Source organism: Pezoporus flaviventris, unplaced genomic scaffold (assembly GCF_033815535.1).
Source record: "Pezoporus flaviventris isolate CSIRO_AGI_PZ_B2104156 unplaced genomic scaffold, CSIRO_AGI_Pfla_v1 ptg000006l, whole genome shotgun sequence".
Classification (NCBI taxonomy): Eukaryota; Metazoa; Chordata; class Aves; order Psittaciformes; family Psittacidae; genus Pezoporus; species Pezoporus flaviventris.
Genome location: NW_026892554.1, coordinates 13,247,062 through 13,274,875, shown reverse-complemented (window position 1 = coordinate 13,274,875; position 27,814 = coordinate 13,247,062). Strand labels below are relative to the sequence as shown.

Below are 27,814 nucleotides of genomic sequence, written 5' to 3'. Positions count from 1 at the left end.
CGCCGTGCGCATGCGCCGTTGTGGCGGCCGCGGCGCTGCAGCAGCCGAGCCGCTGCCCGGGCGGCGGAGCGCAGAAAGAGCCATGGCTCGGGAGGGCGAGCGGCGCGGCAGGCTCCCGCCGCGGCGGCGGGGCCCGGCCTGACCGAGCGGGGCCAGAGCAGCGGCCCGGCGGCGTCACCCGGCAGCGGGGAAAGCAACGAATAAAGACAGAGCCGAGAAGAAGGGGAAAGGAAAAGAAAAAAAAGGAAGATCCCGCAGCCCCGCGGCAGCAGCAGCAGCACCGCCGCCAGCCCGCAGCGCCCACCCGCCGCCGCCGGCTCGCGGGAGGAACCGGCCCGCGGCCGCCGCGAAGAGCCCCGGGACGCCCCGCTGCCCACCAGATAGATGTGCGGTCCGGCCGCCCGCCTGGCCGACGATGAACGCGCAGCTGGCGATGGAGAACATCGGCGACCTGCACGGGGTGAGCCATGAGCCGGTGCCCGCGGCTGCCGAGCTGATGAGCGGCAGCCCCCACCACCGGAGCGCCGTGGCCCACCGCGGCAGCCACCTGCCCGCACACCCGCGCTCCATGGGCATGGCGTCCATCCTCGACGGCGGCGACTACCACCACCACCACCGGCCGCCCGACCACGCGCTGACGGGCCCCCTGCACCCCACCATGACCATGGCCTGCGAGACCCCCCCCGGCATGAGCATGAGCAGCACCTACACCACGCTCACCCCGCTGCAGCCTCTACCTCCCATCTCGACGGTCTCGGACAAGTTCCCTCACCACCATCACCACCATCACCATCACCACCACCCCCACCAGCGGATACCGGGCAACGTGAGCGGCAGCTTCACGCTCATGCGGGACGAGAGGGGTCTGGCATCTATGAACAATCTCTACACCCCTTACCATAAGGATGTTACTGGCATGGGGCAGAGCCTCTCTCCGTTGTCTGGATCGGGCCTGGGGAGCATCCACAACTCCCAGCAAGGGCTGCCCCACTACGCTCACCCCAGTGCCACCATGCCCGCCGAGAAAATGCTCACCCCAAACGGATTTGAAGCCCACCACCCTGCCATGTTGGCCAGGCATGGCGAACAACACCTCACCCCCACCTCCGCTGGCATGGTGCCTATCAACGGGATCCCACACCACCCCCATGCCCACTTGAATGCCCAGAGCCACGGGCAGATCCTGGGCTCTGCCAGGGAGCAAAACCCTTCTGTAACTGGTTCGCAGGTCAACAGTGGAAGTAATTCAGGGCAAATGGAAGAAATCAATACCAAAGAAGTAGCTCAGAGGATCACCACCGAGCTCAAGCGGTACAGCATCCCCCAGGCTATCTTCGCCCAGAGGGTGCTGTGCCGCTCTCAAGGGACCCTCTCAGACCTGCTGAGGAACCCCAAGCCTTGGAGCAAGCTCAAATCCGGCCGGGAGACCTTCCGCAGGATGTGGAAGTGGCTCCAGGAGCCGGAGTTTCAGCGAATGTCTGCTCTGCGGCTGGCAGGTGAGCCCGCTGCGGGGCGGAGGGGGCACCGTGGCGACGGGGCTGGGGCCCCGGGCCTGGGCAGGCCGCCCCGGTTTCTGCCTGCCCCCGCGGAGAGGCCCCAGCCCCGCTCCGCCGCTCCGTTTCGCTCCGCGCACCGGCACAGTCCGGCTTCCGCGCTCCCGGCTGCCAGACAAAGCCGAGCCGGGGCCCGGGCTGCGCACTGCGGCGTTCCGGCTCTCCCCGTTAGCTCGGGCGGGGCGCACCCGCCAGCCTCCCCGCCGCCAGCGGGACGGCGCCCACCATGTCCGGTAACGGGGTGCGGCGACGCGCACGGCCCGCCGGCAGCGCTGCCCGCAGCGGGCAGGGCGAGGCGGAAATGCTCTGCTCGGCGGTTCTCTGAGCGATCGTGCCCGGCACTGCCCGGTACGGCTCGCTGACGTGGGGGAGGGAGCCCCGGTAACGCTCTGCCGAGAGGTGTCAATGCGTCCGCTTTGTGCCGGTGACAGCGACCCCGGGCTCCGGTGCAGCGCCCGGCGGGGTTTTGGCCAGCTCCAGCCCCGCTTTCCGCTTGGGCTGGGTTCGCTGTGCTGGGACGGGGTTTTCCCGCAAGCGATACGTGCCCGGCGTGTGACTGCGGGCTGAGAGAGGCTGGTGGCTGGAATCGGTTCATTTACTTAATTTTTTTTTAATTGGTTGTGATTATCATTAGGCCGTGGAGTTTGAATTGCGCGTGGATGCCCCTGCTGAGACTCGCAGTCCGTGTCGTGTCTCCGAGCTGCTCCGGAGACATCCCCCCTCCCAGCGGCTCCGTGTTGCCCGCCCGGAGCAGTCGTCCGGTCCCACTCGGTGCCTGCTCGCCGCCCCCTGCCTCCTGCGCTCCCAGCGCGGAGCCCGAGTTTAATATGCCGTGAGTGAGGGTTTGTTAATTAAGTGATAGGTCTCCATTAATTTGTCCCTGGAGAACGCGAGGCAGTCGATCCGAGTTGGAGCCGGGGTCACTGATCCGTTTCACAGACAAAAATAAGGGAAGGGTTGAATCTTTCTCCTCGCAAAGGCACAAAGGCTGCTGCACTTTCGACTGCTGTGACGGTGGGAACTGGGAGTCTGCGGGGACCCGGCTGGGCCACATCGCGCTCCTTACCCGCTTTCAGCTCCCTTCTCTTTTCTAAAGCCTGAAGCGGTATGGGGAAGGGCCCGGGACAGCATCCCCCTCCCGCCGTCCCGGCCCTGGGGTGCACGCCGGTGGGAGGACGTTGTTCCCTTTGGCTTCCACTCCTGCCGAGTCAGTTTCTAAGCTCTCAGAAAATGCCCTTTCCACCTTCCCTTCCTCGACAGCCATCCCACCAGGAGAAACCCCTCGTGTTGTTGGTGCTACCCGCGGGAGGACGATGGAATTTGTGTTTGCAGTATCCCCATAACGATCGCTAAGGCGAGCTTTCTTCGATTTGGAACGTATTTTTACGACAATTCGGTCGACCTGAATCTCCGCTCATTTGCATAGATCGATACTGGAAGCAACCCCTCTCTCTGGAGTCTGCTGGCCTCCCCTTGCTGGCGCTGCTGGCAGCGGCTCCACGGCCCGGGCCGGAGGGAGGCCTGGGCAGGAGGAAGGGGACAGTTCCCCGCGCTCTGACCCACTGCCGTGTTCGGAGGGGACCCATTGTTCTCTTCTGCCCCTGCACTGCCGCTTCCTCCTGCCACCTCAGTGCTGCACTCTCACGACCGGATCCCGGTAATCCCGTTAGACAGACAAAGCCTCATTATTCCGCCTTCCCTTCCTGACGAAACCCAAACGCTGCCACCTCACAGGAGCGGCCGGCCCGGGCCGCGCGTCCCCATCCCGCACGGGCCTCGAGAGGCGCTGCCCCACCCGCGCGCCGGCTGCCCCGCAGCACGTGGACATTTGCATAACGCGGCGTCCCAGCCAATGAGGGCGGCCGCGGAGGGCCCGGCCCAACCCCGCAGAGGATGCGCGCCTCTCCGCGCTGCCGGCGCCGTACTGCACATGCAGCAAACAAGTATCGATCCCGGGTTGTACACGTTTTAAATGTGTGATGATCTTACTAAGTGGTAAAAATCTGCCCCAGCTGATATTGATGTATGAACATCAATTCAAAATACTATAAATTACTCCAGCCGACGCAAATTAAATTTCATGTCCAAATTATAACTCGCTCCCGGGCATTCAGAGAATTATCAGGTAGATAAATAGCCAGAGCAGAGCCCTCTCTGCCTTCATTTCTTGCCTTCCTCATTTCCTGCAGGGAGCGGCAGGAGGTGGTGAGGGGGATGGAGCCTTCTTATTTCAGGCCTCACGGTCTTGCACGGCACTTTATCTTGAGTATTTGCCCCTTCCAGCCATCCCTGGGGGATCCCTACCTCCCAGATTACAGAAGCTCCGACAAATAGTGGAAAAATTGGTAGTTACATGGAAGCAGGATTGAGGTCTTGACACTTCCTGGGCTGTCTCTTGAAATGTAAGCAGAACTGCTAATTGCAAAGCTGACCTCTTCCAGCCTCCATCTTATTCATCCCATCTTCCTTCCCCTCTCTTCTCTTGTCCTTTGTCCCACTCTCTCACCCCCTCGATCGCTGAATATTTATCTATTCAGCCATTTCTCTCTTAGATGGTGTTCCCTCCCTTCCCTCGTTGTCATGGACATTTGGCAGGGCAGTGAAGTGATACGGAAAGCAAAAATACAGTTCAAAGAGAATGCACAGCCCTTCTGCAGCCTGATGGGATTTAAGGGGAATTTATTCCAGGTTATTTTCGAATAGGGAGGGAAATAGGAAGGGATAAAGAAGGCAGAACCCGACTCCTCTTGTTCAGGAAAACCCAATGTGCCCTGGGCCGTGGCCCCGCGGGAGGAACGCGGCAAATAAACATTTCGGGAGCAGGCGAGGGGGTCCAAGGGAGCACAGAGGCCTCTCTGGATCCTCTGCAGCAGAGGCCACCTTGCCGAGGTGTACCCTCCGCGGCGACTTCCAGCTCCCAGTGTCCCAAGCACGTCCGGGCAAGAGGCGTGGGGCCCATTCTGGCCCTCCGGAGCTGCTCGGTCTTTGCCTGCGCTCAGGCTGATATTTTCCGTAGTCGCAGCTCTTCTTCCCTTCTCGTTTCCTTTCTTCCTCCCAGTCTGAATATCGGCGAAGCTGAAGTCTTGGGAAGCCGGCGAGAAATTCCCGCCAAATTAACTGTAAAGAAATCGATACCGTAATCAGAGCGTTTTCCACATTAAATATGAAATTAATGAGCGCCGCTTGCTCCCCTCGCCACGCCGGCCGCCCGCCCTGCGCCGAGGAAGGTCGATGCCTCCCCGGCCCCGATTGCCTCATTAGGGCCTGATTAATATTTACCCGGCGGGGACTTTGCATAAACGCATTTGCATCAGGGAGGCGGAGGGCATCGACCGGGGGCTTGGCCGATGACAGCCTGAGAGCGGCGTGGGCCTGGGGCACAGAGCCTGTCACTCTCGGCCCGGGCTGCCCGGACGTCGCGGGGACTGGCGCGGGCCTGGCTCCGCGCACCGTGGGTGGTGACAGTGGCCGATGCGCAGCTGCCGGCGCGGTGCTGGGCCCGAGACGAGGTGCCCCGGCCCGGTGGGATCGGAGGATGGGAGCGCAGCCCGCCCCCGGAGCGGTCGTGCCCCTCCGCACCGGGCGGGCCCTGGGGCCGCTGTTGTTTGCCGGCCGTGTCCTTGTGACGGGATTGATTTACAGCCGCTCGCACATAGCTGCGTTTGCCCTTCGTTAATGTTTGCCCCGCGGAAGGAGAGGGGCCGGGCGGCGGCTGCCAGCCGCGTTCCTCCGCACCGGGCCGGGCCCCGTAGCACGGTTCGGCCCCTACTTGTTTGCTCACTTGTTTGTTTGCTTTAATTACCCGCCGCGTGGGGGGGCGGCGCCGTGGGCCGTGCCTCACTCCCACCCTCGCTCCCGTTTGTTTGAAGCAGCCTCACAGCGGGGCTGCTCCCCACCGAGGGCACCGCTGTGGTGGCCCCAGGGACGGGGCTGCAGGCGCGATGCCGGCTTGGCCGGCCGCGTCTGCCCGTCCTCACCGGCCACGGCCACACAGCTGCCCCTGGTCCTCGCACGTCGGCCCGCGCTTCCCGGGGGCTCTGCGCCATCTGCTGACCGTTGGACAACGGGAGCCGACCCCACCGGCCCGGGCACCCCACCCGCACAGGGCCGGGTTGCAACGGCGCTGGCGAGGGCTGCAGACCGACCGAGCTCTGAGGGGTGCCCTGTGCCGGAGCCCGGGCTGCGCCTCCCGCGGGTACCGCCCCGAGGCTTCGGGGCGAGCGCGGCTCGGGTTAAGCACCGTGGACAGCGACTCCCGGGAAGTCCCGCCCTGGAGCAGGGGCTGACCGGGCCAGCGCCGCGCCGGTGAGGAGGAAAGGAGCCGGCAATGAGGGCTGTGCGGCCGCGGAGGGGGCAAGCACTGAGTGCCATCACCCCCCTGGCTCCGGGGCCGGGATGCCCGCGGGAGCGCAGCGGCTCCAGACCAGGCACTGAGCCCCGAGAGGAGCTGGTTTGTGGACGGGTGTCTTCGTAGGGGTGCGTGAGCAGAGGGAAAGGGAGCTTCCGCAGCACTGCATCTGGCTGGAAGGGTCGGGGTGGCTCAGGAGGAGGAGGTGAGGGATAGGGGAGAAGGACGGCAGCGTGGCGCCCGCCGCAGATGCCACGAGTGGGAGCCCGGGCACTGCCAGGCATGCCCCCTGTCCCCTACACCGCCGGGAAGGAACGTGCTGGTTGGAGTAAGGCAAGATTCCCTGGAAATGCACAGGCCGGGCACACATCGGTGCCTGTCTTTGCGTGTTCCAGCACTAAACTAAAGCTCGTGCTTTGCCTCAGGCAGCCTGGTCCTGTCCTCAGTGTAGCAAAAGGATCCCCATAACCTCCGCACAAGGGACAAGTTCGTTTCGAGGGACACCTAAGGTGACTTTTAAGCACAGGAGTTATTGTTGAAGTGCTGGTGGCTTTAACCTGAAGACTGCAGGCATCGACGAGGGATTTCCTGAGGACCGAGCACAGACCTAGCATGGCATCACGTCGGGTTCTTCCATGATCAAATCGATAAATGTTGATTCGCGTTTCAAACATAAATCTATCTGGATTAACCATACACTGACAGAGAAGCGACCGATGCTTACTGACTTTCTTCGGAAATGCAGCTTGCTTGAGCCATTTTGCTTAAGAGGAAGTCAGGTTTATGATGCTGAAAGCGTAATTTATAGGAACAATTTATTAGCTCAACATTAGTTTTGATTTTTCCCATTTTAGGGCAATAGAAAGTCTCAGCGGTAACATTTTATGTGGATGGCAATTCAGACGTGGGTGTTGCCTTCTCGCGGGCGTACAAGCAGCACTTCAAGCTGCTGCGGGCTGGGGTGTGCAAGTACCTTCTGGGGCATCAGAAACGCTGCTACTCCGAACAGCCAAAAGCGTTCTGTCGGATGGCGCCGGGGGTTTTCCTTAGTTACTTCGGTGCAGCAGCTGCTGCCGTGAGCCCGCCCCAAGGCCCGGGTGTCTCTCAGGTGCAGCAGTGCCGCACGCGTTTACTGCAGCCTGGGGGTGGGGGTAAGGAGATTCTTTCCCCCCTTCCCCTCCCGTAGGGCGATCCTCGCAGCCCCTTCCCCGGCAGAGACCGGCTGCCGCGGTGCTGCCGTAACGCCCCCAAAGCGGGGACTTTCCTCGTGTCACCGCGGCCGCATTTCTCGTCCGTTTGAGACTTATCTCGTTGTTGAACACACTGTCGGAATTAGCTGAAGGCTTAAAAACTGGAGCAGGGGAAGTGGGAAGGGTCAAGTAGGTCCTTAGGGAAGGGGCGCGAGAAGCTGGCCGGGTTTTAAGTAAATTCGACGATCCTTAATATTCCAGCGAAGGTTTGGCAACGCACTGCGTCGCTTCCACAGCTCAGAAACCCCATTTTCGGCGGCTGGAGCAGCAGGAAGGGGCGGAATAACCCGGTCAAGCGTCGAGCCCGTTACAGAAGCGCCTCGCCCGCCCCCCTGGGAGGATCCGCTCCTGCTGCGGTAATGAAAACAAGCGGCAGCGAGCAGAGGCCAGGCCGGGCAGGGCCGACGTGGCCGCGCAGCGAGATGCGTCCGCACACGGCGCGGGCGGGGCCGGGCGGTGCGGAGCGGTGTGAAGCGGCGTGGAAAGGAGCAGACGGGTGCGGAGCGGGCGTTGCTGCCCGGCTGGGCGCGGTGAAGTGCGGGGCGAAGCTGGAGGCGCTTCCTGGCGGAGCGGCCGGTGCGCCTGGCTGGGAGATGCTGTGCGGAGCGGTGCGGTGCGGAGCGGAGCGGTGCGGGCCCCCCGCTGGGCAGCGGCCGCGGCAGCGTGGGGAGCGGGCGCCACCCAGGGGCCGGGGGCTGCTTGCGCCGTGCTGCGGGGTCGAGGGGGGGGTGGCCGGGAAGGGCTAACACGATTAAAATATTGATGTAGTCGCAAAAATCGTTCATTAAGGCAATTTAATCTTTGCTATTAAATGTCCTTTCAATTCATTTGGGGTAATTAAGATGCAGTTTAAGTGATTAAATTCTAATTACTTATGCTGGACAAAGAAATATTTGTCACAGTAATATGGTTAACTAAAGACCCAGCTAAAGAAATTTAACGTTTACTTTAAATGATATCGTAGGAAAATCGGGTGCTTTCCCCTGATTGATCCACTTAACAACATATTCTGTAATGGTGATGTCAGCTCACTCCAGTGGTTACAGATCCATCAACACTGTAAGTTTGTGTAAACCCCAGAATCCCAAAGTGTTGAGTCAGCGCTCTTTAGTCAGATTGACTTTATTATTCCAGGGCCAGCAAATTAAGGTCACTCGTTTTAATACAGTGCACGGAGTGAAATGTTTACAATCCAATCTCAGCTGGGATCTATATGTTGGCAGGTTGATGTTACTCTGTGAGCATATAGGAATGTATTTTTTATCTCTTTTCATGTTATGAAACAACGAAAGAGGAGTATTGCCTGGGCTCAAAGGCAGAGCGATAAGATAGAGGTCAAATGACCTCTGAGTGGATGTATGCACCAGCACTCTAAATAAATGTAAATACAAATCATTAGACTGACAAGTGCAAAATGCTGAAGGGTGCTAGGAGTAGTAAGGCCAAGAAATACTTTAGTGTGGGTTCAGACATTTCAGAGCAGTGTTCTCTTCAGCCGAAAGGAGAAAGTTTTGGGGAGCAACAAATGAACTGCATCACCCATATAGGCTTTCATCACTGACACATGAATGGCCTTGTTCTATGGTGGGTTGGAGCTTTTGGGGATGCTCTTTGCAGCACCATTGCTGCCCATTGCTTACTACAGCAGGAGCACGTGGCCAAAGCTGTCCTGATGTGCAGAGTCTCTGTCTCACACCGCATGTCTCTGGAAGGATCCCATCCCCAAGGTGCCTGCAAAGGCCCCAGGCCAGTGACAAGGGGGCCACCAAATGGTGAGGTACCAGAGTGAATGGTACACAGCAGCTGTGATTATTCATCCAGGCCAAACAGATTTGCTTGCTTTTTAGTTGGTGTGGTGAAGTCTGCCTTCAGGTAGCATGTGTCTTATAGGCACCTTATCTCGTTCTCATATTGCCCCAAATGTAGAGTTTTTGATAATTAGGAAAGATCTGTCATCGTCAGTCTCTCTGCACACTCCAGAGGTGTTATTTGCATGATAAGGATGGAGCTTATCATGCTTTATTATATATTATCATCACCATGAATTTACTGTAAACTTTTGGTGACTTGCTCTCAGTGAGCTGTTGTAGGCAGTGTGATTATGACTCTCTCTGATGGCTGAAGTCCTTAAGTGGCTTCAACCTCCAATGAAAATCCTGCTGCCTTTTCTACCCAAAGGTAGAGCCTCCTTCAGAAGGCTTGTACCAGTGAAGTTTTCACTCTCTGAAAGTGTTACTGGGTATTGTGTGATGTTTCAAAACTAGAAGCAGATGCTTTAGGAAGATTCCACTTAGGTCTTAGTGGGCACAGCTCAAACTGTAACTGGGGCAGGTCCTGGCCTTTGTAGACCTGACACAACAGAGGTTAGAAAATACATATAAGGAGAGGATTCTGAAAGGGTTTTTTATGTCTCTAAGACATGTCCTGTACACACGAGGTTGGGATAGATAAAAGACTTTGCAAGAGGAGGGGGGAAACATGATAATCACAAGACTTCAGAGAACTCTTTCCAGGCAGTCTGAAATACATCTCCTTGTCTCTCCTATGACCCCTGCAGAAATGCAGGGCTTTTGGTGCACTTCTTCAAGCTGGGCTGCATCATTTCTTGGGGGTTTCCCACTAATGGGAAGGGTGACTGGTCTGAACCCACAGGAATGAAGCTTGTAAACTCCCCATTGCTTTTGTAGAATCTCACACTGAAGTCTGAGAAAGCATAAAAGAGTTCTTTTTTTCTCCTACCTGTCTGAAGCAAATATAATGCTCATGCATAGTAAGGGTGAGGAAGTCCCCCAAACTAAACCAGTCCGGTGAGGGTACTGGTGAAGATCTCAGAGCTCAGTGCTGACTTTACCTTCTGGTGTGAAGCAACCAGAAAGTGCCTCATGAGGCAAGGCAGAGCGAGCCCAGAGTCATGAGAGATCCCCAATCATTTTTACTCCCCAAAAAGCTACAAATGAGTTCCTACAGACTCCTTCTGTCCATAGCGTCCGGCTCAATCTTCCAGCCACAGCACTAATTGGTGTCAAACAGTGTGTCAAATGTGATGGAAATTAGCGTGTGTGTTGTGAACCTGCTCAGAGGGAGCTGAACCAAGACCACTACCTCTTTCGTACAGGGCACTCAATGGCCGCAAGCAATAATGGCTTGTGGTCAGCAATGACCTGGGCCAGAGCTGGAAACATGACCTGTCACTTCAGGGTGAAAGGCCCTCTATCCCATCACTGGTGGATATGGCCTCCTCTCCATGCCAACCAGGCTCTGAATTCAGCATAACTGGAGACATTACTCTGTGTGTGTGTCTCCCCATTGCTGGTCTGGACCTGCTCTGGATACAGAGAGGAAAAAGGGCTCCCTGTAAGCAGAGACACACTGTGTGCCTTGGCTCCCACCTCAGTGGGGTGAGAAAGTTCATGCCAAGGCAGTGATGGGACCATTCCAAGAAGAGCTGTAATGCTGTGCTGTTGTGGTGCACTGGGGTGGGAGTGCTCCCTTCTTCCTGCCCTGTGTCTCTCCTCCCTTTCCAACCGCTTTGTACAGTTAAAAAAGCAATTGTGGCCATTGCATGTGCCTGTCCTGGAGTAATGGGAACTGCTGCTGGCAGCTGGTGAGCAGTGTGACCTGTTGGTGTGCATGGAATGGCATGGCTTTCTCAGTGTCAGGTCTGAACCCCCCTAAATTCACCTTCTTCCTCAGCATCTGCTGCCTTTCTACCCTGTGTCTGAGAGCACACACTCGGTGATGTGGTTGGCAGCCAGCAGAGCAGTGCCTCTGGCAGTGAGAGTGGTCTTCTGCCTCCACAGCTAGCCATAGGGCTTGGGCTGGGGTTTGCCCAAGTAGGGTTTTCCATTGCCTTTCCCCCTACACCAGTGCCATTTTTAACAAAAACAGCCAGCAGAACTTGTGGTGATATTTTATTCTCCATACCTGGCAGTGTTCAAGGCCAGGTTGAATGTGGCTTGGAGCAGCCTGGTCTAGTGGAAGGTGTCCCTGCCTGTGGCATAGGGGATGGAAGCAGATGAGATTTAAGGTCCCTTCCAATCCAAACCATTCTGTAATTCTATGATTCTATGGTTTATTATGTGCCCAAAACAAGCCAGAGGGTTTGTTGAGAGTATTAGTGGTTTCATTCTGTGCCTCTGGTTCTTAGAAAGGAAAATTTGTGTTTGGCAGATGCAGATAGGCACACGTGTATGCACCAGGTGCTCCTGAAAATTGATTTATGGTAATCAGGGTTTTTTCCTTAGATTTAAAAGAGAAATCCACTCTCTAGGGATGAAAGACTAGATCAAGCATCAGAGTTAACACCTGAGCTTACTGTAATGTTGACTTTTAGACTGACAGACCAGTGTCGTTCACATCACAGGTGGGCAAAACATCCTCTTTGCTATCTCAACCTGATGATGCAATTAGTGCGTTTTCAGAGGGGACATGATCCTGCCACACCTGTGGCAAAGCAGGACTGATCCCGCTGTGCTGTACAGAGCCAGACCAGCTGGGTGCTGCAGGAGAGCAGTGATAGATGGTGGAGCTGCAGCAGTGAGACCTGGTTCAGCACCACGCACAGGCAACCAGGCCTCAGTGAGATGTACAGACCTTACAAGGTTGGCAAGTTAACTCAGCCAAATCCCTCGGGCTACTTGGAAGGAACAAAGGGAGACAAAAATAGATTGATGGACTGCATCAGGAGAATTGCAAGTGTCAAAAATATCTGTTGCTCAGGGCAGAGGAAGATAGAAGTGACTGGAAGAGGCCAGAGTTCAGCAGTGGATTTATAAGGCTCCTTCTGGCACCGATAATATTACATTGTCATATCTGCACATGTGTTGCCAGAGCCATAGTGACTTTCTTTATCCTCTGCTTTGCTTTTTTCTTAACTAGACTTTGTTAAGGCTTTTTCAAAAGGCATCACAAGGAGCACCGCTCAGCTGGGGCAGCCCAGAGACAAAGAGCACGGCTGTCTGCCATGGGGAGACAGGGCAGCATGAGAGCGGGTGTGCAGGGGAGAGGTGCATGCCTCTGGGGAGCACAGCACCCCACAAAGCACCTGAATTCAGCTTTTGTGCTGTGGGACAGGGTCTGCTCACAGTGCTAACGGGTATGGGCACATCACTGCAAATTACTTTTATTATCTTCTACTAAAATCCAGATGAAGGTGTGTGATAAACGGTTTTGAAGACAGGCTCTGTTTTTTTTACACAAGAAAAGGGTTTCAGTCAGTGTTTCCGGAGCCTCTGACTGCAGTGAACACCATTACTGGTGCTGGAGGAGGACCTGGCCCAGGCAGGCATAGCTGCTTTGTCTGAACTGGCTTAGGCTGCTGTAACTGGGCTGGATGGTCCCTATTTGTCAACCCTTGCCATGTGAGCTGGCTGGTCTCTGTGCCTGCTTTGGGTAGACTCTCACGTTGGAGCAGATTTTATCCTGTGGTGTACATTTGTTCTCTGGCAAGCTGGAAGCTACAATTTATTATTAAAATTGATTGGCTCCAGTGCAGGAAAAACGATCGTAAGGAAACCCTATTATGGTTTTTCATTATCACCATTATTTATTTTTAAGTGCTATTAATATTTCTGAGCCTGGACAAGGCAGAAGATGAGAGGTGGTATCCACCCTTGCTGCTCACAACCTGAGGCCTTGCAGCACTGTCTGCAAGTGTGCTGTGAACAATTAAATGTATTGGAAAGTCTTTGCCCTCAATCTACCTCTGGTGAATGCTAACAGGGGTAAAGCTCAGAAGACAGCAACTTTAGCTTTGAATGGAAATGATCCAGGTTTGGAAGCCATGCCCCATCATCCCACGGTGAAGAAAGGCTCTGTGGTGTGCTGCTCAGCCCAGGCTGGCTTGGCCGGGCTGCTCTGGGCAATGCCTGCCTCAATTCCACCTCCTGGGGCTGTGCTGTGTCCAGTGAGAACTGAACTTGTGCATGTGGGTCTTCGTGTCTTAGATAAGGTCCCAATTGCAACCAAGTCAATCTCTCTCTTCCTCTGAACTGGTACATTATTAGCACTTAATTCAAACTAGAAGAAAGAAGAACTCCAACTTGGATGTGAGGATAAGAATCATCCTATTTCATAGGCAAAACTAGAGCATATCTTCCCTCGCTCCCACTAGGTGTGGACCAAGCCTTAGGAAACCAGCAATCCTGCAGGATAGTTTGTTAAAAAATTGAGTCCACACTGGTTTGCAGGAGCAAGGGGTGGCTCCCAGCTTCTCCAGAGAGCACCATGGGAACCTCAGTGCTTGCTTTCTGATGGGTTTGACTGAAATGAAGTTTTATTTGCAAAACACTGCAGTTGGCCTGTTTGTATCATAGACTGGAGAGGATTTATTTTTTCCTCTCCAGTAATGAGCACTTTTTTCTTACCTCTGTGATGTTACGAGCAGTAATTATAAGGTCTCTGATGCAACAAGAGAAGCTGTAACTCTTGGGAGTAAGGAAATAATTATTCAGGAATACTATGTTTCAGGAGGTGAGCACAAGTTCAGGAAGACAATGTGTTCAGCAAGTTAGTTTCACAACGGACTGTTGTTTTCTTGTTATCCTCTGTGATTTTGGAGAACTCAGGTACTAGTTTGTGATGGAAACCCCAGAGGTTTACACTGCTAATTGAACTAGCTTTGTATCTACTGCTGTGACTGTCATTTATGATGTGACTATTCCTGCTGAAGCATCTTGCAGAGCCGACTCAGATCATGCTATTTGTGTAGTTAAGATTTTGTGACAAGCCCTAGACAGAGCGTCTGGGTGAAAGCTGGAATTTGTGTCGTCTTTGAAACAGGAAGGTGCAAAGCAGCATAAGCAGAAATCATTAGGCACAGCAAACCTTGCCTGAGCTTGGTTTTTCTCCTTTGCTGCATTAGCCTGTCAGCAGGGCAAAGTCAGAGCTGGAGACTGAGGCTGTTACAGAGCTGAGCTCCGACATGTGCTTTCATGGGAACTCGTGATTTTCAAATGGATAGACGTGTAAAAAAGATTGAGATGCTGTTGATATGTTCTTTGCTCCTTGTTCCTAATATATGCCAGTAAATAACAGACTATTCTCGCAAAAGTATTTTTAATCCTTGAGTTATCAATGTTAACTTTCACTTGGGGATGCAGAATTATTTCAGCAGGCACTGATCCCCACAGTGAATTCAGCAGCTTGACTTCAGTGGGGGCTCACTTCCATGAGGAAACCTGGGTTTCAGCCCAGAAGCTGCACAGAGTTTTAGAGGTCAGGATGTAACTTCAAAGCACTCTTCAAAGGGTTTCATATAAAATAACTGTAGAAGGTATGAGTTTGGTATCCCAGTCCATTTGATTCATGTGTCATTGCTTATGAAAGAATGTGTGGCTGGAATACATACTGTTGGGGAGCTCTTCAAAAGCTTCTCCTCAGAGGGGGCTGAGATGCCAGTGTCTTGGTCGCTGCCCGCTGGGCTGGCAGAAGGTGCCTTTGCATCTCCTGAATCTTGCTGTCTGATCTGTGCAGTTGCTATTTCTCTAAGTACAAAAGGTGGATGACTATTTTTATACTTCCCTCAAGCAATTAAACCCTCATGCCAAGGCTGGCTCTAGGTTGCACTAACAGATGTAGGAAGGACCTTTGTAAAGTAATTTGCTGTTTTCATTCCAATAACTGTGGAATAGGTACACAAAATTCTTCTTCATATAATCAGCACTGATCTCAACAGAATTCAGGACTAGGCAGGCACAGAGACAAAACATCCTTATTACCTTCAGAAATACATCTCTGAATCAGCATTAAAGGTCATTGTTAGAGAAAAAAGAGGGAAACAAACTTCAGAATCTTTTGAAAGCGAGACAGAGCAATCTGCTCTCCCAAGGAAACCTTTATCCTAGCAAAATGCTAACAAGATGAAGTGGCAGGCAGTCAAAGGCTGGTGGGGGGGAATCTGGGAGTCACTCTGTCATCCTGTTGGATCCTACGTGGCAGGTGATCTGCAAGGCAGATTCAAATTGTGAGTGCCTTTAGTAATATAGAGCAAAATGGTGTTCTGAATGGGAAAGAAAGGATGATAGATGAAATAAGGTGAAATTCTGTACGGAACATTCACTATACCATTTTTCTTCATGTTGAAACGTGGTTTATTTTGTTCAGAATACGTAATCATCTGGTGTGTAAGACTGTAGTAGCATCCTGGTTTCTCCCAGTTCCATATTTCTTAGACAATAAAAAGCTACAGAAATGGATTGACAACAAATAATGAAGGTTGAAGAGGTTGGCAAGGTTGATTTTAGAGCTCAGTGAATTTCCACTCCACCTCATAGAGATATTACATAGTTAAAGTACCAGCAGTAATGACTGTTACTAAAATGTAATAGCATTTGCTGAGTTTTATCAGACAACAACAAAGGTATTTTCCAACTTCTATTCCTTATCTCTTTCTGTAGTTTATAGTAAGTTAAAAAGTGTCACAAATCATCTCCAAATTTAGAAGCTGACATGAGCAGTCCTGTATCCCGTTTGTCCTGTTCTGTGTACCAGTGCACTCCTCTGCCAGCCCTCTCTAACCATTCTCCCCTTTCTTGCAGCATGCAAGAGGAAAGAACAAGAGCACGGAAAGGACAGAGGGAATACACCCAAAAAGCCTCGGTTGGTCTTCACGGATGTCCAGCGTCGAACTCTACATGCAATATTCAAGGAAAATAAGCGTCCGTCCAAAGAATTACAAATCACCATTTCCCAGCAGCTTGGGTTGGAGCTGAGCACCGTCAGCAACTTTTTCATGAATGCACGGAGGAGGAGTCTGGATAAGTGGCAAGACGAGGGCAGCTCCAATTCAGGCAACTCATCTTCTTCATCAAGCACTTGTACCAAAGCATGAAGAAATAACCACGAACTAAACCTCGGTGGAAAAGCTTTAAAAATTAATAAATAAATAAAGACAGACCAGGACCTCAAGATAGCAGGTTTATACTTAGAACTATTTGAAATAAATGTTATTTATAAGTCCAAAGAAACCAAAGACATATTTCACCTGCATTATGACTTTGTTCTAAGACACACACTTTAGTAGGATGACGACTTGCAAAGAACAGAGAGGAAGAAGAAAGTGAAATGGAGGGAATGAAATGGAATGCAAAGAGAAGAAAAGCAGACCACTGGTTTTACACCTTTGCCCATTATCATCTTCACCGTACTTGGCTGTTTAGTGGTTTGGAGCATAGTGATTTCTTGTCATTGAACGGACATTTCTTCAGATATGGCTCTTCATTTCTACAGCAATTGCCATGAAGGTGTATAACGTACACACCAGTGGTTAGGGACTTAGTCAGGGCTGGTCTTCAGAGAGGGTTGTGCCATGGCATGACCTACAAAGCGTGGAGTCGTCTGAATTCATTTGAACGGTAGTGTGATTTTTGCTGTTTCATGGTTTGAACTTAACTGGTGCAATGCCCGGAAGCAAGTTCAAACTAGGCAAAGAAATTTTGAATGGTACCTAAACCAGTGCATTCTCTTTGTTTGTTAAGGAATGTTCAGATTTAAAAAAGGAAAACTATTCCATCCATTAAAAAAAAAAAAAAATCGACTAGCTACCAAAGAACACATTTAATAATTATATTGCAGGTATTTTATTGCAATGATTTTACTATTCCAAAGCTATTTTTACACAAAATACTATGTAGAGTTATAGGTATAAACTAATCTAACTGTATAACACATAAAACTTGTAATCAAGACTGTTATTTGCAATTAGTAAAACCACTAATTCTGTGATTGGCAAGAAAGAATGTCATCTGAGGAGATCGCAGCCCCTTTTGGAGCACAGGCACTGATAATGGGATGACGCTTCCATTGAAGTCAGTGAGCCCTTCTGCCGCTGACTGCACTGGGAGCAAAAGAAGGGCCGCTATTGCCACGTGTAAGGCAGCGTGGCAGCTGTCGTGCCTGCATCCCCTTATTACAGTCTCCCAGGCTGACATTGCTGGAAGCCCATTGAACAGCGCTCTTTGCAAACCGTGCATTGTATATAAATGCAGCTCAGCTCTGCCATCTAGCCTGCAAACAGGAGACCTGAGGCACTTTGTATGCAAAAATGAAACGAATTACGAAATGTAAAACCACAGGGCTCAGCATCTGATCAATACTCGTTGACATTAGTGAGCTTTTTTTACCTATTGACTTTACTAGGCAAAGGAACAGCAGTAGCTTTGAAGGCTCGTGGTCTTTTCTTATTGAAAAAGGTGGTACAACATCAGTTAATGCTGGTGAGAAGAGCTCCAACAGGAGCTGCAGTAGTGGTTTCGGAAGGCTAAATCATGATGCCTCTGAAGTCAATAGCAAAATTCCCATGACACTGAGATGCAAGCCTGATGTTTCGTGGCTTCCTATCTGTGTGTAGCAGGCTGAGCTTTTGTCCTGTGCGTTCTTTCTTGCTCATCTATTAATCAGGATAATGCATGAAATAGTTTAACGTTTGTAGCTGAAAAGCTTTAAATGCTCTGTTGCTAACAGACCCGTAGAACAGAAATCATCCCATTCCTACTCTGATGAAATTAAAAAGAAGAGCGTGCAACATCTGCATATTAAATTCTAGTGTAAGGGAAAAATAGACTTTAAAAACCGTACATGTGCCTGTTAGATTTCTAACTGGTGTTTCAAATTACAGAGGTAATTCTGCTAGGTATATTAAATTCCAGAATAACCAAATATGCACGTTTAAGCCCAAAGCAAGGATTAGAAATAGATATTCTTACTTACACCCTTAAAAAAAAAAAAAAAAAAAAAAAAGAGAGAGAGAAAGGAAAATTCAAGGTAAACTAGAACCCAGCCACCACCAACAAAATCAGATACTGGGTTTTGGGATGAAGCCCACTCAAAATAATAGCAACACCAAAGTTGAGCAATTCTGTAGCACCACTTATTTCCCAGAGAGGACAGGGTCTAGTCAAGGTTCAGGGTATACAGTTAATTTCCAGTAAGTGCTTAGAATGCAGCTGAAATATCTCTATATTAAAATAAAGTGAAATAAACCCAAGCTTTTTGGCACTGAATATTTCTCCCCATTTCCGTATGTTAAACCCACTTTAAGACTGACAAAGCAATTGCCCGTGAAAACGTAATCTAATCTGTGAGTTTTTTGAGTCTCTAGCTTACCTTAAATTTTAGCAGCTTTCTTTTAAAGTGTTCCATCCACACAGAGACATAATTGACATGGAAACATTAATAAGCTGACATACAAAGTATCTCATGGATGCAGTCTCACTAGTGTAAGGTTAATAAAGGACGGTGATAACTAACTTTTTAGGTTTCTTTCCAGCAAAACACTGCTTTGTAACATACCTATAGTTTAGAAAAGAGAGCCTTATTTATTTAAAACTTGAGAATTTAAAAATGCAGGGAAATTCAAAGTACATTGCCGCATTTTTTAGTATTTCCATTGTATTGTCTTTAGAGACTACTTGCTGAAACCAAAGAGAACTTTCATACCAGCATTAAATTTGCACCCAATATGCAATTTCAGGATCTCTGATACACACACATGCAAGTCCCTCAATAGGTCTGTGTATATATACAAGCACACACATTTTTATGGAGTGCTGTATGTATGCACGTGCACACATGTATCCACACACACAAAACCCGATGCACAAGTTATAGATTTTAAGTGGTTTGGGTTTTTTTACATGTCTGTTTAAGTATATAGAAACGTTTTGGTTTTTTATAAGCCATTAGGAACAAAACTCTTCCCATGAGCAATATGCGCCTCATACTCTGAACAGGCAAAGAACACACTTTTCTTTAATTCTTTTCAAAACATGAAGCAAATAACTATGGAACTGCTCATTCTACCTGTAAAGCTGTTTTACCTCTGAGCAGACTGCCTGGCCGCACCAACTGAAGCATGGACAGGTTACCTGGTGCTCCCTGGCTTGGACCATTGCCATTCCTCAGCAGGGCATCCTTAACAGGGAGCTGCTTTCTGATGTTGTGCTTAACGTTACACAGGAAAGCTTGTCTCTGTCTTATCAGTAAGTCTTTTGGTTCACTTCATTCCTGATAAAATAGTTTCAAATTCAACAAAGGGACCTAAAAATCTGCCAGGAAGGGTTAGGAGAGGGAGCAGAACCTGAAACCATTTGGGAGCATCAGGAGATGGGGCTTCAGTCAAAGGTGACTCCATGGGCGAGAGGGCATTAGGAATGTGCATTCGGCTCATAGCCTGCATCCAAACCTGACCACAGTAACCCACGAGCGGAGGCTGGCCGAGAGGTGAACTGTCCACATCCATCCCCATTGTAAATGGCATTATTAGCTTTCCAGGAAAAGAAAAATAACCAAAAAAATACCCCCCCTTCAGAGCAACCCATTCTGCCGCGATACCCGCACTGCTTTCAGGGGCATCAGCCTCCTCTCCTTACTCAGGTAAAGCAATCCCAACAAGAGCCAGCCAGGAACAGGGCTTTTGCTTGAGAATTTGCTCCTGCTCCCACTGATGCCAGAAGCGAATTCCCAAGCAGCCAAAGTGGCTGGGGGTGCCCCGTCACAGGACCAGGCCCAGGACTGCCGTGGGCACTGCTCTTCTCCTGAGAGGGATTTCAGGATAAGGCCGTGGTGGTGGCGGGCTCTGCCTGGAGGGAACACTGCTGAGCTTATACCAAAGAGTCTTAGGACACCTCTCCTCACCTGAGTTGTAAACAAGACATTTTTACCCCGAGAAACAGTCCTTCTTTCTACTACTCTTCCTCCTATCCTCCTCCTCTTCCTCCTCCTTTGTACATAAGGATGATAACTATGCATTTAGCAAACAAAGAGAAAGCACTTACCCTTTTCTATCTTGCTGCGTTTGGGTGCATTCAAAGGCCCAGGGGCTAATTTTGAGACTTTGCTTAGCCTCCTGGTTTATTATTGTGGTGTGGTTAGCTTTACAATACATTTGGTAACTATTTGCTAAAGACAAAGAAGCAAAAGGTAAGGAATAGCTACTTCCACGTGTTAAAAAAAAAAAAAGAAAAAAAAAAGAAAAAAAAAGTGTGTAAAGATCTACTATTTATAGTGTGAACCAAAGACGCTACCTCACTCGATTTCCATTGGTGATTTTAATCACATTGATGATACCAAAGAATACCAAAGATTTTTCATGCACGGCCTCAGTCTGGAAAGGGAACTCATCCTCCTTCTTACCCCCGACCCTCCTCCTCACCTTCACTCAGTGCGTAACCTTGTCTTCATTCTTAATGGTAATGCTAATAACCTTACGAATACTTCTCTTGCTACAACTGCTACTACTGATGATGATAAGGATAATAATAATAATAAAGCTCTAGGCAAACATGTTGCAAACTTTGTAAACTCATAGGACGAGTGCCTTGCTTGAACCAAAGTGTTAAACCGCTGTTGACCTCTTTATCTCTCACCTTATACTCTTTGAATACCTCAGCCTCTTAGAAAGGCCACTAATGAAAAAAGGAATAATTCTTCACCGTGGTGCTTTTTGCCGTGCAACCATGCAATGAAACTTTCTTTGATACCAAAGGAAAATGTTTTTTTCCACTTTCTTGCTGACAAACCAAAGGTTCCCTCTTCTTTCCCCCAAAGCAGCTTGAGTCCCTCAGCCCAGACAGGCCGTGCATCGCTTTTACCAATTCCTCCAAATACCTCATAGTAATAAATCTTTAGGGTTATGTTGTATAGAGAGTCTATGTGATAAGGCAGAACTTACTAGTTTGATAATTGTTAAGGTTACTTAAAAAAAGCTTTATAATTCTTATTTATTTTGTAGGGGTTGTTTTGTTTGTATGTTCCTTTTATATCGTTTGGTTTGGGTTTCTTCTTTTTTCCTCTTTTTTTTGGCAGAACTTCTCTGTTATACTCAAGGAAGATCTTATTCCTGGGAATGTTTCAAAGTGGGTAAAGATCGTTGTTTGCAATGAATGCAAGAAAGGGAAACGTGGCTTCGATTTCTTTTGTTTCAGCTAGGATGCTTTGCGTTTGCTAGTCGATGTTCTTTTCACAGGGTAAAAAAAAGATATTCTCTGCTGTGATAAATGGTTCCTATTTTTTCTCTATAATGTGCTGTGACTTTAATTTAATTACATTTTGTATACGCTTATTTAATCACTGCTTTAATTTATGACTATGTAGTTTAAAAAAAAAAGAAAAAAATGTATATAGTAGATTCAAAAATGGCCAAAGCTTTATGTTACAATCTTTTCATTATTGATGCCGAGATGAACTGAAGGAGAGTGCTTCTCTTGACTGCAGGGTGTATCTTCAGCCTCGTCTTGGCATGCACTTCCACCCGTGTTACAAACACTGCCAGGTTATCCCCCCGGGCCTCCTTTCTCCCCAACTTGTACATGCCAAAATGAGTGTTTCAAGGTAGTACTTTTGTCACTTAGAAAGCAGAAAGGCATTATTAGTGTGTTTTTCCTTTAATTTATTTGTCTTTTTCTAGAGAGGTTGCTTTGTGGGTGAGACCCACACATCCAAAGAATTTAAAAGTCGTTTAATGTTTAAAAGCACTGGCATTTGTGAGAGACTTTGCTGAGTTTTTGTTTTCCTTCGCCATTCGCACGGGTAGCGCAAGTAGCGGGCGTACGCCTTGGGAGAAAAGCTAACTTGAATTTGGAAGCCTTGCTCACGGAAAGGCCTTCGCCAGCCCCCCAGCACCCAGGGCTCTCCTCCCTGGAATGCACGGGGGAATGTCCAAGGGGCAGCAGGCAACGGGACTGTGCCAGCCACCCCAGCTCAGAGAGTGCTCGAGGGCTTGGGCCACCGCTGTGTCCCTGCTCCCCAGCCAGGGCCCAGGCAGGGATGGGTCAGGTCCATGGATGCTGCTGAGTACCCTGGGAGCTGTGGCTGCATCCAGGCTCAGGGACCACGGGAGACCTCCGGTGCCCTGGCTGCCGGTGAGTGGGGAGGGACCTGTGCAGCATCCCTCTGAGGGGACCAGTGCTGGTCTGCCCTGGGTGCCCGCAGCTCGAGGGAGGAAAAAGCAGTTTTGAGTTGAAAAGCAAAAAAAAAAAAAAAAAAAAAACGGAGTAATGACAATGATAATTCTGCAAAGCTGATGTTGGCATCATGGCACAGAAATAGGATGCCACTCACCTGTATTTTATTTGCGTAAAGAATAGGTTCTGTTTCAACTAAATGTTGTGTACTGACATGGTTTGTGATGGCTGTAAATATTTCCTTTCCCCACATGGTAGCTGAGCTCCAGGTGTACCTTGGTTTCCTTTGGGGAGATAGCAGAGGGGTTGAGGGAGGGAAGGACAAGGGCAGGATTTGAGCTTTTGGTCAGAAGTTACACTTTCTAGATATGTTTTTGTACTTCAAGTATTGAAATGGGACAATAAAGACGCTCTGAAATGCAGGATCATTAAATGGTCTGTTGGTAAGCATTGGCTAAATGTCTGTTTTTAATACCTAAATTAATGCCGTGCAATGAGTTATGCTTCACTTAGAGGGGGGAGGCAAAGTATTAGTCTATAAATCCAGCATGAGCCGTCGAGCACTGGACAGAACCGTACTTAGGAAGACATGGTTTCTTTTCCTGTTCCGGTACTTTGATTTTTCACAGCCTGTTCTGCATTTATCTCATCCTCCCCATGGAACCACATTAGTTTTGCAGTCTGACCCGAACAACAGTATTAAATGAAAATAAACGTTAAAGCATTGTGTTTTACTTGCTTTGGTAGTTGTCTTCATAACCCCTGCCCACAGTCCAGTCCCAGCTGAGCCGGAGCCTGGGTCCCCCTCGTTCCCTCCCCCCCCCCCCCCCGCCTCCCTGTTAGCTCCATCCGCTGCCGCGCAAAGAGGGCGCCAGAGACAATCACAGGTCCCAGATCCGTAGAGGTAGGAATTCTTCCAAGAGCAAGAGGGAGTTGTTCTTCCAGAGCAATGAAACAAAACCAAAAGAGAAAAAAAAATAAATAAAAAAATAAATAAAAAAAAGAAATAAAGAAACCAAGCGAAGATTTTGATAAACGACGTTGCTGTCATTTTTAGTTTGCCCATTAGGAAGCAGTAGTAGTTTATGCGTTGCATCTGCATTTCAGACTAAGTGATTATTGTACCTAATTACGGTTGATTGCTAATATTTCCTCAATCTCTCTCTCTTAGTCAAGCGCTTCTTCTTCTGTATTTTTGTGTGTAGCAATGACAAGTGTAATGCGCTAGGCATTATTCTGGTTTGGTTATGAGTATCTCCTGTACTGCGTTAAGATTTCCTTCAGTTACTTTTTTTAAGCTTTGCTACTGTTCTCACTTTATGCCGTGCAATATCATCTGCTGTGTTTGCTAAGCAAAGAAAAAAAAAGAGAAAAAACAACAAAAAAAGGAAAAAAAAAAGGAAAAAGATAAAAAAAAAAAGAAAAAAGCAAGTGATGATGTCATCATGCTTTTCAGTGTTACAATGTTTCAGCGTTACAATGTTTCAGCGTTTATGTAGTCACAAAAATGTAGTAAATAAAAGGTTGGATTTTCCAGCACTTTAAATTTAGACATTTCTTGCCTTCTTTTGTTTCTCCATGTACAGCTCTCCCCGGGGGGTCATGGGAGAGGGACACAAACCAGCACCCTGGCTTCATGGGGCTCTGTCTTCTTTTCTGCTTCCATCCATGCTGAGTTCTGCAGCCCCCACCCCAGCTCCCGCCATGCTCCAGGGCAGCGCGTGCCGTGTGTGGAAAGGGGAGTGCAGTGGAAAGGGGAGTGCGGCTCACACCAGGTGCATTTTTCTAATTGAGGGGGAAAAAAAACATTAAGAAAATAAGTGAAGCAAATAATGTCGGTTTCCTTCGTACCGTGCTAGGATACGGACGGTGCCAAACTAATTCACTGAGGTGTTTCCTTTTGTGTGATGGAGTCCACCTCAGGCCACAAGGATCAATATTTAATTGTTTAAAGGGATATTGTATTCCTTTCCTGTCACTGTTGTTAATGCCTCCGCACTCTGTAATCCCACGGGGTCTTTTCCCGGGGATCTGATCAGAGAGATTACCCATCACTCGGGAGTGGTGGGAGGAGGGTCCCCAGCCGTAAAAGATTCAGCAATGCATTGAACCGCTTTCTCTCTATCTCCTAATGAAGTGATGGAGCGTGTGCCACAAAATTTAACAGGGTTTTGTGGCAAATCAGGTTGTGCTGCTGAGAGGAGGATTAAACCTTCATCTTTGTCCCATAAATCATGGCATCAGCTACATTTATTCTGATGGATGGTCTGGACTCTACTGACAATATTTTATCTCTGGAAGCGCCTGCAGCTTCTGCCCTGACGTGCAATTTCTTTTTACTGCTAAGCTGAGGGAGGCACTGAGCGCATCCGTTCAGAGGGCTCCCCTTGGGCTTGGTATCCCAAGACCACACCAGAAACCAAAGCATCACCAGCAATCCACATCCAGGGCAAGAACAAAAGCTAAGGGGAGATGGGAAGCCAGGAATGTCCTTTGTCCACAGGAGGGCCTGCGGGATTTGCTCTCTGTAGCTAATTTAGGCCAAGCCTGGGAATATCTGGCACTCAGTCATGTTGGTAGCTCTGTGGGGTGGTGCTGGCCAGGGCCACAGTGCAAAGTGAGGGCTCCAGCATACCCTGCTGTGTGCAGCACCCTCACCCAGGGAAGAAAAACACCTCCAGGGACACAGCAAAGTGCTTTTTTCTAGACAAAGTGATATGGAGATGCCACAGGGGTTGAAGCCCATTGGGCAGCTGTGGGGACCATTCTCCAGGCCTGGCTCAGCTGCAGCAGGTCCCTGGCAGTGACCTCTCTCTTCACCTCCCATCCCATATTTCCCTCTCATTTGAGTGAGGAACAAAGCAGTGGTGTCTGGGTGCTTCTTCACCCACTTAGGTGGCATAAGGCCCATCGTGGTGGCAGCACAGGGTGATGCATCAGCTGCAGCCCATTTGCAGGTGATCAACCCAGGCCAATAAAGCTGCCAGGGATGGGCTGTGGCCCCCTCAGGAAGCAGGGCTGGCATATTTGGAGGGAAATATGGGCTGCTTTGTGCTCGGAGTTAAGCTGTTCAGGGCTCTGTGTTTGGATGTGCAGGGCGGTGGCTCAGGTGCCCTGTGTGAATGGACCAGTGCCGCTGTCAACGTTATAAATTAACAGTAAGTGCTAAAAGCCTAAAGTAGGAGGAAGGCCAATGGGGCAGGCGGGGGGGTGGAGGAGGGAGGTGCTGCCTGCGGGAATGGGAGCCACAGCAGGGAACACCCCTGTGGGGAGGGGGCTCCCGGCAGGTACCAGGACAAGGGATGGCTCTGCTGGGGCTGCCCGAAGGCCAGGGCTGTGCCGGGACAAGCCTTGAGCAGTTTTCTCCCCACTGGGGCACCGGTGTGGGAAGAGGAGCTGCAGAGCACCCAGTGCCTGGGTGGGCAGCTGGGCTGCTGTTCTCCCTGGGCGACAGTCACTGCAGGATGGAGACAGCAATACCGCACCCGTGTGTCTGGGAGCCGGGTACTGTTACTGATGTACAGGAAAAAGCCTTTTGTAAAAACCTGCTTGTTCATCAAGCAAAATAATCTCCTGTGCAAGGGAGGTGTCTGGAGTTTGATTCTCAGTTATGCTTTTGGTACTAACAATCACTTTAGGTTAAAGATAATCGGGAGGAAGAATTAATCCTTGTTATCAGCTTCATTAGGAAGAACTACTGCAATGCAAAATATAAATGTCTCATGTGAATGAACTCCACAGTGGCTACGGACACATAAATCACATGAAGCTCAGGACAGCAACTCAAAAGGGCTGGCAGCAGGAAGAGTACAGAGGTGAGCTGTTGCTGTGTGCTTTGTGCTGGGCACCCAATGTTGTCCCTCTGGTCACACAGAAGGACCTTTAGTCTGACCGATGGTGGCTACTCTTTTGTTCTGGTATCCTTATGAACAAAGCACAGCCCAAAACTTAGCAGCTGTGTCCCCAGAGCAACACTGCTTAGCCCAGATTTGTCTGCACAGGTAGGCAAGGCTGCTTGAAAAGAGCTGCTGTAAGGTGTATGAGAAGGTTAATGAGTCCTTCCCTGTAAGGGTGAAAAGGTTTTCAGGTGTTTGAAAATAGAAGCAGGATCTAAGCTGGCAGTGAGTAGCCAAGCTACATCACTTTGTGACCATGGGTAAAGGTTCTGCATCTCTGATGTCACTTGCAGGTTTGGGCTCCTGGCAATCCTCTTGCCAACTCATAGAACTGCACTTAAGTTTTTCTTTTGGTGGACAAGGATGGTGATTTGAACATGTGCTGGGCACAAAGTCCTATGGCTTAGAGTACTGTAACTCACCCCTGCTGTGCCTGGCACAGGTAGCAAAAGGTAGCAAAGCATCCTTTCCAAATTTGCCAGTGGTTGGTCTGTGAGGAGCAGGGACTGTAAGGCAAAAGGAAGGCCAATGGCTGGACGCTGCATGAGCCCCCTGCCCTGAAGCGGTGACTCCTGCAAAGGGCTGCGGGCAAGCAGGGAGCAGCCGCCTCTCCCCTGGCAGCATGTGCTGCCTGGGGTGACTTGGCTACAGAAGCAACCGTGCTCATCGCAGATGTCCCCAGCGATGCGGGGACAAGGCCAGTGAATTACTCAAATTACTTGAATCTCCCCAGCGGTGTGCAGAGATTCAATCTTGGCATGGCATTAAATCAAGCCAGTGACATAGATCAAAGGATACTGCTTTAATCACCTCGTTAGGCCACAGACATCATTAGTTACTCATTATGATGTGTTGATACCAGCATTCTCCCTAACACAGTTATGTACACTCCCTATCAGACATTTTTCTCATCAAATGGGATGTCAATACCTTAACATCTTAATGAGTTACAGTCAATATCCATTGCAATAAAGCTCGTGTTTTCTCCTGATTTCATCTACCCTTAGGGTTTTGATTAAAATGGCTGCTTTTTCCAGGTAATTGAGGAACTATGGAAATTCCACATAGGAACTAGCACATGCTGCTACACAGGCTCCAAAAATCTTAGATTGGTTCCAAGTGCTTTAGAGACTACAAGGTAGTTTGCTATTTTAATATAGATTTTTGGGTACTGTTGCTCAATTCTGCTTTCCCAATCACTGGTAAAACAATTTTAGCATCAAAGAAAGTAATTAAAATATCCAAGAGTGTATTGGAAAAATGTTACAAGCCAGTCATTGGTTTGCAAATGTCTAAGAATGCGAACAAGTGCTGCTGCCAGGTGAGCACGGGTTCAGATGAAGGTTTTCTGATTTACTGCATTGGCAAAATATTAAACCATTTGCAGGAACATGAAAGCAGCCAAAACAAGCTGCAGTATTATTTCAGGCTCAGGTTTGGCAAGTGGAAGTGTGCACAAGTCCCCAGTTTTCCAAGTTAGGGATAAGGAAGCAACTATTTAGGCAAAGCAGACTTTTTGCCCAGTGAACTGTGAGGGACCTTGTCAGTATAGTGGGAAGGAGAAGTCCTGAAGGCTCCCCAGCTCACTGACCACCTCATAGTTTTCCTCTGAGGAAAATGTTAATGCATCACCAACAGAAAGAAATCAAGTATTGAAAGGAAGAGGAAGCAGTAGCAGCCATCCACCGGAACAGACCTGTTCCCCCATGGCTGTCTCCTACCCAGCTGGACAAAGTCAGATGCCAAATAAGACTGTCCCCACAAGTGGTTTGCACTTCATACAGGCTGTGAGGTCAGTTCTGCCTGCCTGGTCCATACTGTTTCTTGGTCCTGTGTTAGTCCCTATTCACTCCTGCATAGCTCTTGG

General features: G+C 49.7%; 1 protein-coding gene and 1 long non-coding RNA gene across 2 annotated transcripts; both read left to right on the top strand.

Moving 5' to 3' along the window:
* Window positions 1-36: 36 nt before the first annotated feature.
* On the top strand, window positions 37-23,601 carry ONECUT1 (one cut homeobox 1). Its single transcript, XM_061446978.1, has 2 exons — window positions 37-1,496; window positions 15,689-23,601. The coding sequence occupies exons 1-2, from the start codon at window positions 416-418 to the stop codon at window positions 15,979-15,981; spliced, it is 1,374 nt and encodes a 457-aa protein (XP_061302962.1). The 5' UTR covers window positions 37-415; the 3' UTR covers window positions 15,982-23,601.
* A 1,438-nt stretch (window positions 23,602-25,039) lies between these two features.
* Window positions 25,040-27,088, top strand: LOC133265690 (uncharacterized). The gene is made up of 3 exons (XR_009742081.1): window positions 25,040-25,209; window positions 25,690-25,866; window positions 26,985-27,088. It is a non-coding gene; the product is annotated as an uncharacterized LOC133265690 (long non-coding RNA).
* The last annotated feature ends 726 nt before the right edge of the window (window positions 27,089-27,814 follow it).